This window comes from Pristiophorus japonicus, chromosome 19 (genome assembly GCF_044704955.1).
Source record: "Pristiophorus japonicus isolate sPriJap1 chromosome 19, sPriJap1.hap1, whole genome shotgun sequence".
In the NCBI taxonomy this organism is placed as follows: Eukaryota; Metazoa; Chordata; class Chondrichthyes; family Pristiophoridae; genus Pristiophorus; species Pristiophorus japonicus.
The window spans coordinates 5,332,834-5,343,869 of record NC_091995.1 but is presented as its reverse complement, the minus strand read 5'-3'; the positions used below and the strand labels follow the sequence as shown (position 1 = coordinate 5,343,869).

Sequence of the window (11,036 nt, the reverse complement as noted above, 5' to 3'; positions counted from 1 at the left end):
TGCGAGCACCTCCTTTTCTACCATCCCGTAGCCCCTTTCTGCCTGGGACAGACTTCTGGAGGCATATGCTACTGGCTGTAACTGACCCTTGGCATTGACATGCTGCAACACATACCCGACACCATAGGATGACGCATCGCACATTAACACAAGTTTCTTACATGGGTCATATAGCGTTAACAGATTGTTGGAACATAACAAATTGCGTGCTCTATTAAAAGCCCTTTCCTGGCTCTCCCCCCAGACCCATTCATGACCTCTGTGTAGGAGCACCTGTAGAGGCTCTAGCAGGGTGCTCAATTTGGGAAGAAAGTTACCAAAATAGTTCAGGAGCCCTAGGAATGAACGCAGCTCCGTCGTGTTACGGGGTCTGGGTGCTCTCTGGATCGCTTCCGTCTTGGACGCAGGAGGGCTGATCCCGTCTGCTGCTACCCTCATCCCCAGGAATTGTACCTCTGGAGCTAGGAAGACACACTTCGCCTTTTTCAGTCGCAGCCCTACCTGGTCCAGTCTGCGTAGCACCTCCTCCAGGTTGTAGAGGTGTTCTTCAGTATCGTAACCCGTGATGAGGATGTGGTCCTGAAAAACCACCGTCCCTGGAATCAACTTGAGGAGGCTTTCCATATTTCGTTGGAAGATCGCGGCGGCCGAGTGAATCCCGAACAGACATCTGTTGTACTCAAACAACCCCTTGTGTGTCATGATGGTGGTCAGCTTCTTCGACTCACTCGCCAGCTCCTGGGTCATGTAAGCTGAGGTCAGGTCCAATTTTGAAAAAAGTTTGCCACCGGTTAGCGTTGCAAAGAGGTCCTCCACTCTCGGTAGCGGGTACTGGTCTTGGACTGACACCCGATTGATGGTGGCCTTGTAATCGCCACATATCCTGACCGACCCATCCGCCTTGAGCACCGGCACAATCGGGCTCGCCCAATCACTGAATTCGACTGGCGAGATGATGCCTTCCCTCAGCAGGCGGTCCAATTCGCCTTCTATCTTTTCCCGCATCACGTACGGCACCGCTCTGGCCTTGTGGTGTACTGGTCTGGCGTCCGGGTTTATGTAAATCACTACCTTGGCACCCATGAAAGTGCCAATGCTGGGTTGAAATAATGAGTCAAATTTGTCCAGGACCTGTGAGCATGATACTCACTCCACAGAGGAAATTGCATTGACATCGCCCCATTTCCAGTTCATGACAGCAAGCCAACTCCTCCCCAGTAGTGCGGGACCGTCCCCTGGGACAATCCAGAGTGGCAACCTGTTCTCCAAATCTTTGTGGGTCACGACTATCGTGGCGCTGCCTAGCACCGGAATGATCTGCTTTGTGTAAGTCCGTAGCTGTGCGTCAATCGGCGATAATTTTGGCCTCCTGGCCTTGGATGCCCACAACTTTTCGAACTGTCTGATACCCATCAGGGACTGACTGGCACCCATGTCTAACTCCATTGATACTGGGATGCAATTGAGGAGCACTTTCATCATTATCGGTGGCGTCCTGGTGTATGAACTGTATACGTGCTCCACATGAACTCGCTGAACTTCAGCTTCCAGCGATTTCCCCCAGTGTCCATTTCTGCAATTTCTGCAGGTATTTTGCTCATCTCTGCAAAATCCGGCTGAGTGTGTGCCTCCACGCCTCCAGCATGAGTTGCGGTTTGAAACAAAAGGTCCCTTGCCAGTCGATCGTCCCTGACTGCCCCTGTTATTGCACCATTAACAGGTGTTGATGGCCCCATTGTCACTTGCAATGGCGTAAATCGCTGTTCAGCTTGCCATTGTCTCTGTCGAACTCCCCCTCTGGGTTCAACTACATGTTGGGGCATGCCTGACTGTCCTTGTCTGCCTGGAGAACTGTGTGCTGCTTTAACAATGTTGAATCTCAGTCCCAACCATTCCTTAACACAGTACCTCTCGTCTGTTCTGCTAGTGGCCATGCTCGCGCGGTTTAAATCCCAGTTTCTTGTCGCCATTGATAAGTCCTTACTACACAGTATAAATACACACGAGGTCCATGCTTGAGGGAAGCTCAGTCTGTGACCTGTCCTTTATTCCTTAGCACTCAAGTGATGAAGGTGGGTGGAGCTTCCCCTTTTATACCTGAAGGTCCAGGTTAGGAGTGTCTCCCACCTAGTGGTCAGTGTTCTCACGGTGTACAACTTTGGTCAGTTTATACATGGGTTACAATGCTGGTTGAATGCATGACACTTTGTGTGTCGAAGTATTTTCTAACTTCACTCCTGAAAGGCCTGGCTATAATTTTTAGATCATGTCCCGAGTGCTAGACTCCCCAAGCAGCGGAAATACTTGCTCTCAGTTCCCCTTAATCTCTTGAAAACTTCGATCAAATCACGTCTGTAACTTCTAAATTCCAGGGATGGGTCAAATAAGGATCCAGAGCAAGGTGCAAATAAAAAAAAACGTTTAGTCCATGATTCTGGGACGTAATTATTCCCCAAACCGCTTAAAACAAATAAACGCCGCTTCTATTGTGCAGTTTAATAACAGGCTTGGCAGCAGAGGTGTTGCTGATTGATCTCAAACACCGCCATGTAGCGCCACCTTCTGCCTGTGGAGCAACATTACAGGCAGGAAGGTCACCGGGTTCCTGCAGTTCACAGCTCATTCCACCCAGTGAGTTCCCCTCCACAATTCACCATCCATTTGTTTCTTCTCCCCCCTCCCCGCTGCTCTCTCTCTCCCCGCCCCCCGCTGTGACAGATGCCCATCAGTTTGCAGGAGACAGGGTGAAATTATGGGATGGGCCTGTTAGTGACCTTTAACCCCACAGATTGTCAGCGGGGCGGAGTTTTTCCCGTCATTCTGTCCCGGATTGAAGAAGGGAAAGATTCTCTCAGTGAAAGTCTGGGTGAAAGTGTGGAGATGGGACATGTTGTCCGCATTGTAAAATGACACCTGTCCGCCCTCATAGTCCAGGTACACCCCGATCTTCCGGGGCTTCACACTCGGGGTGAGGGGGGTCTGTGAGGGGGAGGTGCGGGCAAAATAGTCACTTCCGCGATACAGCCCCACAATCCAGTATACGGTCTCTGGGCTCGGGGTGATTGCCCCTTTCCTCCCGGCACACTCTCGGGTCACTCCCAGACGCCACTCAGTCTTGTCCCCCACCTCCACCTCCCAGTAGTGTCTCCCTGATGTGTATCCCTCCGATCCCAGGACACAGGACCAGCGATCAAACCTCTCCGGGGTGTCAGGGAGCGGCTGTAGTCTGTCTCCGAGTCTCACACTGGTCCGACCCTCAGACAGGATGAGCCGGGGATGGGCTGTGTTCGGATCCAGAGTCAGAGAGGCTGGAGCTGGGGGAAAGTTAAAGTAACACAGTCAGTGATTTAGTTTCTTGCTGTGATTTATTCAAACACTTTCCTGTTTAAAGAGCCCACTCGGGCTCTGGGTTGTGATCCTGGAATCTGCTGCCGCTCCAGGCTTTACGTCCCGAGGGTCGATTTCGGGCCCGACTCAGCGCAGTCAGTGCCCAGAGATAAAGACCCGGAAACCACTGGAGACAGCAGGGTGGGGGTGGGCAGAGAGAGATGGTGGGGGGGGGGGGGGGGGGGTGACTGGGGTTTAAGCAGCTGTTTCCAAAGGCCACAAGGAAAGTAGTGTTGTAAATAAAATATTTCACAGGTAAGACAGAGTCCAGTATAAGGAATGCGATGGAAATAAACACACTGCAATTACATCTGAAGGAGAAACTTACATTTCTAATGTTCCTGACAAATGCCTCAAAGCACTTCCCACAATGTATTACTTCACATACACTCCGCAAAAAGTATTTGGGAGTGATTTACGTCTCACAATCGCCCGGATTTACACCGTAAACGGAGCAGTAACGAGACAAAAACCACCCGCAGTGCTTCCCACCTGGTTCCCACCAAGGCACGCCGGGAAATTATGCCGCATCCGCAAAATAGGAATCCAGCGCTCCCGCGCTAAACATGGGGGAAGCCTCATTAGTTTATACAAACCGGATCCCAGAATGTACGTGGGACCCCAGTGCAATCTTGATCTTCCATTGGACGGTGCGTGAGCTGTGCAAGTCCCACCCAGTGGAACAGTCTGTAGAATGGCCCAACCTGTGGTCCTTAAAGGGACCGCTGGAACCCTCACAGGGAATGATGCAAGGAGTTAGTTCCCTCCGGTGTCCTGGACAATATTTATCCATCAACCAACATCATGAAAACAGGTTATCTGGTCATTATCACGTTGCTGCTTGTGGGAGCTTGCTGTGCATAAACTGGTTGTGGCGTTTCCTACATTACAACAGTGACTACACTTTAAAAACTCTTCATTGTCTGTAAAGAGCTTTGGGACGTCCTGAGGTCGTGAAGGTCGGATATAAAAACACGTTCTTTCTATTTATTCTCTGTGTAACAGTTTCTCTGTGGCCGGGAGGTGCATGAATTGTCCTGCCCGCTGCTGGCTGCTCCTCGGCTTTGCCCCTTCGCCCCACAACCCCCACCATCCTACCTCCTCCCCCCCGGATATATTTTCCTGTCATTCTCTGAGTTTGAGACTGTCGCTACTTTGTTGTCGACTCTGTGACTGTGTTAAACCTCTGGATGTTTATCTTCTCTCTGCGGTTTAGGATCTTGAATACTTCAGTAAGCTCACCCCAAGCCCTCCCTTATCCAGTGCAAAGACTCCTGACTTCCAGACTAGACACAGACATCAGTGATCATTTAATCCGGGGTCTGGGAGCCGGTTTAGGCCCTTCTCATCTGGATTTAATGATCATGAAAAGGAATATAGGAGATTTACCGGGGTTAATGGCGTCTATCATGTCTCTCCACGTTGTGTACTGTAAAGGGCCGTTGAACTTTCCGATAGACAGGGCGCCATCTGCTACTGACAGCACGGGATAGTCCTCACTAAGCCTGTAAATATTACACAGTTAATGTTATAAATTGACCATAAACACTTCACCAAACTGTGCAGAGATTCTGTAAAGAGCATGTCCTACTTCCTCTTCCGACAAGCTTCCTCCTGAAATAAATAAAACACAAACAGTGAGGACAGTAAAAGACTTTCACAAATCTTGGAGAAGTGAGTAGGGATTTTATTATCAATGGCTTGTGATGATCTGGAATGCACTGACTGACAGGGTTGAGGAAGCAGATTTAACAGTAATTGTCAAAAGCGAATTGGAAATACACTTGATAGATCCAAGTATAAGAATACATAAGAATCAGAATGTGATACAGCACAGAAGGAGGCCATTCGGCCCATCGTGCCTGTGAACCTTCAGAGACAGTCGCCACTTCTCGGGCCATTTTAATGGGGAAATCTTTCCTGCAGCACTGATATCCTGCCAGCAGGTGGCAGCGGTGCACCGTGTAACACTGAAAGACTTGCGATCAGACAGTGTCTCAGGGACTGGGAGGGCAGCACTTGCAGTGTTCAAATACAACAGTGCCGACATTTCTTCAAAAGTACTTCGAGCACTTTAAAGCGCTTTGGGACGTCCTGGGGTCTTCTGTGTACCTGTCACCGGATATCACTTCCTGACATTCAGGGCACTTTGTGCTTTCGGATGAGCGGCTGCAATCATTAACACAATTCAGTTTATCAATCTCGATCTCACACCGTGTGTCACCAGAGGGTTTGTGGTCGGCAGTGAGTTCGGTCTGGAGCAAAGTGCACTGGAATCTGGATCCCCGCCCATCCCCGCCTCCTCCCTCCCTCTCTCTCCCTCCTCACACTGCCAACACCCCAGGGACCGTTACCCTCCCGGACAGGGCTCAATTATTCCCCTCGGCTCTCTAACCCTGTTAGTCCTTCAAACTGCTCTAGGTTTTGTCTCCCTGTGTAAAAGTCGACGGGACATACACAAGTGTATAATAATAGTTCCCCGAATATTGCAGTGAATTCATCAGGAAATCGCTGAACTGAATTCAAGGAAACAACATCGAAACTGAAAGCGGATTGAACCAGGAAGTGCTGAAACTCAATCATGGCTTCTAATCAGCGGGCCCAGAGTTTTGCTGAGGAATTAAATTGTCCCATTTGTCTGGATTTCTTCACCGATCCGGTTTTACTGGAGTGTGGGCACAACTTCTGCCGCTCCTGTATCACACAGTGTTGGGAAAAGAAGGAGACAAACTCCTGCCCGGAATGTAGAGAGGAGTTTCCGGAAATAAACCTCAGGATAAATCGGGCCTTAGCGAATCTGGCCGAGAAAGCTCGAAAATTAAACCTAACTCAGAAAGAGAAGGAAAGTAAACTTCACTGTGAGGAACATCAGGAAGAACTGAAGCTGTTTTGTGAAACTGACAAGAAACTGCTCTGTATGATTTGTGCAGTCGCGCGGGAACACAAATCGCATAAGTTCATGCCCATTAAAGAAGCTGTTGGAATCTACAAGGTAAAAGGGAACAGATTGGATCACCTGATTATTTTATCACATTTTCATGGTCTAACACTTTAATTCTGTGATTTTCTCTCCCAATCCCAGGATCGGCTGAAATCTTCCTTAGATTCTCTCACAGAGAAGAAATCGGCGGCTCTAGAAACGGAATTAAAACAGAAACAGCAGATTTCCGGAGTTAGGGTAAGGTCTCCCTGAGCTGATTTTCTGGGATCTCGGTTAGTTTTGTTCCCTCTATCGCGGTACATTAATTATGTTTCACATTTCATTTGGTAGGAACAGTCGAGCAGTCTGCAGACCCGCATCACATCCGAGTTCACTAAAATGCACCAGATTCTCACTGAGAAAGAGCAGCGTTTAATCCGAGATCTCAGGGAACAAGAGGGGAAGATTGTAGAAAAAATGGAGAAAAACCTTCGAGAAATTCAAGAGAATTTAAATTCTATTCAGGAGGAGCTCTCAAAGTTACAGAAACAGATGGAGCAAAAAGACGGACTGATATTTCTGAAGGTGAGGATTATATTGTGGGTCAGTTCAGTGAAACTTCACACAGTCACAAAATAACCGATGACAACTGAAATAAATGCAGCATTTGCTGAAAAATTCGAAACTGATTTAAACCGATTATTTTGTCTATTCCCGGCCGGTTCTGTTGTTGTCACTGAACTAATCGGCTCCCACTGTGTCCGCACATTCCCGGGAATACCTGCCACCTCCCGGGAATAAGTTGTTGTGTGTGGGTGTGTGTGGCACTGTGGGTGTGACAGTCACTGTGGGTTTGACAGTCACTGTGTCTGTGAGCGGCACTGATACGAACATATGAACAATGACGGACAGGTAAAGACCATCTGGGCCTGTCCCAGGTTCCGATACCTTGTGTATCACAACATATCCAGTCCACCCTCCCCGAAACCATGTGATCTTCTGGGAGAGGCAAAAACAGATTAAAAAAACCCGGGCCAATTAGGGGGAAAAATCTGCGAAATTCCTCTCTGACCCATCGAGGCAATCGAAACTAGTCCAGATCATCACTCTGGCCATTAAACTCCCTGTAATACCTACCTTCTGTTCGAGTTAATCTCCGCCGCAGCCAGAAACAAATCCAGCGTTTGCTCGAAGGAATTCAGTGAGTCTGCATCCACCACATGAGAGGGCAGCTTGTTTCAGAGGTCTACTATTCTCTGTGTAAAGAACCACCTCCTGACATCTAACCTAGATCTAGCCTTATAGAACTTAACTTTGTCCCCCTGGTCCTGCCTAGCCCATTGAAATAAACGGTCAGCTGGAACACTGTCGATTCCATTCATTATCATAAACCTCAATCATATCCCCCTTAAGTCTATACTGCTCCAAGGTAAAGAGTCCCAACTCATTTAACCTATCTTGATAACTAAGGTAACTTAGATTTGGAATTAGTCCAGTAACCCACTTCTGCACCCAGTCCAGAGCCTCAATATTAACCACCATGTAAGGAGACCAAAACTGGACATAGTATTACAAGTACGGCCTGACTAAGGTCTTGTACAAGGACAAAACAGTATGCCTCGTCTTATACTCAATTGTCCTATGGATACACTCCAATACCACATTTTCTCTAACTATTCCTGCATGGCACTGCTCATGTACCTTTAAGGATGTATGCACTAGAATGCCCAAATCTGTTTCTATCTCCACCATCTTTAATGCCGTTCCTGGAGGATGTATGAATATTGAGTTACAGTATCTGACACACAAATCAGAATGTTCAACTACTTACAACCATAGAATCTACACCACAAAAGGCCCACTGTGACTGTGCTGTCTCTTTGAGAGATATCCCAATAGTCCCACTCCCCCTGCTCTTTCCCCATAGCCCTGCATTTTTTTTTCCTTTCAAGTTTATTTCCAATTCACTTTTGACAATTACTGTTAAATCTGCTTCCTACACCCTGTCAGTCAGTGCATTCCAGATCATCACAAGTCATTGGTCAAAAAATTCTTACTCACTTCTCCAAGATTTGTGAATGTGATCCCCAGGTCTCTCTGTTCCTCCACCTCATTTAAAATTATACCATTTAGTTTACAATGTCTCTCCTCATTCTTCCTTCCAAAATGCCTCACTTCACACTTCTCTGTGTTAAATTGTATCCGTCCTGTGTCTGCTCATTTCACCAGCCTGTCTGTGTCCTCCTGAAGTCTTTTACTGTCCTCACTGTTTGTGTTTTATTTATTTTAGGAGGAAGCTTGTCAGAAGAGGAGGTAGGACATGCTCTTTACAGAATCTCTGCACCGTTTGGTGAAATGTTTATGGTCAATTTATAACATTAACTGTGTAATATTTACAGGCTTAGTGAGGACTATCCCGTGCTGTCAGTAGCAGATGGCGCCCTGTCTATCGGAAAGTTCAACGGCCCTTTACAGTACACAGCGTGGAGAGAAATGATAGACGCCATTAACCCCGGTAAATCTCCTATATTCCTTTTCATGATCATTAAATCCAGATGAGAAGGGCCTAAACCGGCTCCCAGACCCCGGATTAAATGATCACTGATGTCTGTGTCTAGTCTGGAAATCAGGAGTCTTTGCACTGGATAAGGGAGGGCTTGGGGTGATCTTACTGAAGTATTCAAGATCCTAAACCGCAGAGAGAAGATAAACATCCAGAGGTTTAACACAGTCACAGAGTCTACAACAAAGTAGCGACAGTCTCAAACTCAGAGAATGGCGGGAAAATATATCCGGGGGGAGCAACGTGATAATGACCAGATAACCTGTTTTCATGATGTTGGTTGATGGATAAATATTGTCCAGGACACCGGACGGAGCTAACTCCTTGCATCATTCCCTGTGAGGGTTCCAGCGGTCCCTTTAAGGACCACAGGTTGGGCCATTCTACAGACTGTTCCACTGGGTGGGACTTGCACAGCTCACGCACCGTCCAATGGAAGACCAAGATTGCATTGGGGTTACATGTACATTATGGGATCCGGTTTGCATAAACTAATGAGGCTTCCCCCATGTTTAGTGCGGGAGCGCTGGATTCCTATTTCGCGGCTGCGGTATAATTTCCCGGCGGGCCTTGGTGGGAACCAGGTGGGAAGCACTGCGGGTGGTTTTTGTCTCGTTACTGCTCCGTTTACGGTGTAAATCCGGGCGATTGTGAGACGTAAATCACTCCCAAATACTTTATGCGGAGGGTATGGGAAGTAATACATTGTGGGAAGTGCTTTGAGGCATTTGTCAGGAACATTAGAAATGTAAGTTTCTCCTTCAGATGTAATTGCAGTGTGTTTATTTCCATCGCATTCCTTATACTGGACTTTGTCTTACCTGTGAAATATTTTATTCACAACACTACTTTCCTTGTGGCCTTTGGAAACAGCTGCTGAAACCGCACTCACCCGCCTCCCCGCTCTCTTCCGCGCCCCGCCCACTCTCTCTCTCCATCCCCCGCTGTCTCCAGTGGTTTTCGGGTCTTTATCTCTGGGCACTGACTGCGCTGATTCTGGCCCGAAATCGACGTAAATCGACCCCCGGGGCGTAAACCCTGGAGCGGCAGCAGATTCCAGGATCACAACCCAGAGCCCGAGTGGGCTCTTTAAACAGGAAAGTGTTTGAATAAATCACAGCAAGAAACTAAATCACTGACTGTGTTACTTTAACTTTCCCCCAGCTCCAGCCTCTCTGACTCTGGATCCGAACACAGCGAATCCCCGGCTCATCCTGTCTGAGGACCGGACCCGTGTGAGACTCGGAGACAAACAGCAGCCGCTCCCTGACACCCCGGAGAGGTTTGATCGCTGGTCCTGTGTCCTGGGATCGGAGGGATTCACATCAGGGAGACACTACTGGGAGGTGGAGGTGGGGGACAAGACTTGGTGGGAGATCGGAGTGACCCGAGAGTCTGCCGGGAGGAAAGGGGCAATCACCCCGAGCCCAGAGACCGGATACTGGATTGTGTGGCTGTATCCCGGAGGTGACTATTTTGCCCTCACCTCCCCCTCACAGACCCCCCTCACCCCGAGTGTGGAGCCCCGGAAGATCGGGGTGTACCTGGACTATGAGGGCGGACAGGTGTCATTTTACAATGCGGACAACATGTCCCATCTCCACACTTTCACCCAGACTTTCACTGAGAGAATCTTTCCCCTCTTCAGTCCGGGACGGAGCTTCCACAGAATAAACTCCGCCCCGCTAACAATCTGTGGGGTTAAAGGTCACTAACAGGCCCATCCCATAACTCTTTTGGGCGGGGGGACAAAATAAACATTAGATCGAGTGCCCCCCGATCTGGGGGACACTGCAGACACTTTTAACTGCCCTCTTTATTTATTTTTTGTTTTTTGGGGGTTTTTTTGTGATTTTTTTGGGGGGCATTAAAACCATATAATTTACAAGTGCCCCCTATAAAAGGGGAGGGGGACACTAAAACCCAGCAATAAAAACAAATTAAACTTTAAAACATATAAAATCAAATTAAAATGTGGTTGCCGGGGGTGATGATGCTCTCCAGTCCCTCCGGCGCCCACCTCTCGCGGACCGGTGGAAGGCCCATCCCATAATTTCACCCTGCCTCCTGCAAACTGATGGGCGTCGGTCTCAGTCACAGCGGGGGGGGGGGGGGGGAGAGAGCGGCGGGGGGGGGGGAGAGAGCGGCGGGGGGGGGGGAGAGAGC

The 11,036-nt window shown here is 48.6% G+C and overlaps 1 protein-coding gene across 1 annotated transcript; it reads left to right on the top strand.

Annotated features, from left to right (window-relative positions):
* Positions 1–5,388: 5,388 nt before the first annotated feature.
* LOC139229671 (nuclear factor 7, ovary-like) lies at positions 5,389–10,673 on the top strand. Its single transcript, XM_070861187.1, has 6 exons — positions 5,389–6,379; positions 6,470–6,565; positions 6,659–6,892; positions 8,598–8,620; positions 8,707–8,822; positions 10,035–10,673. Exons 1-6 carry the CDS (start codon positions 5,969–5,971, stop codon positions 10,583–10,585), a joined length of 1,431 nt encoding a protein of 476 aa, XP_070717288.1. The 5' UTR covers positions 5,389–5,968; the 3' UTR covers positions 10,586–10,673.
* Positions 10,674–11,036: the final 363 nt, after the last annotated feature.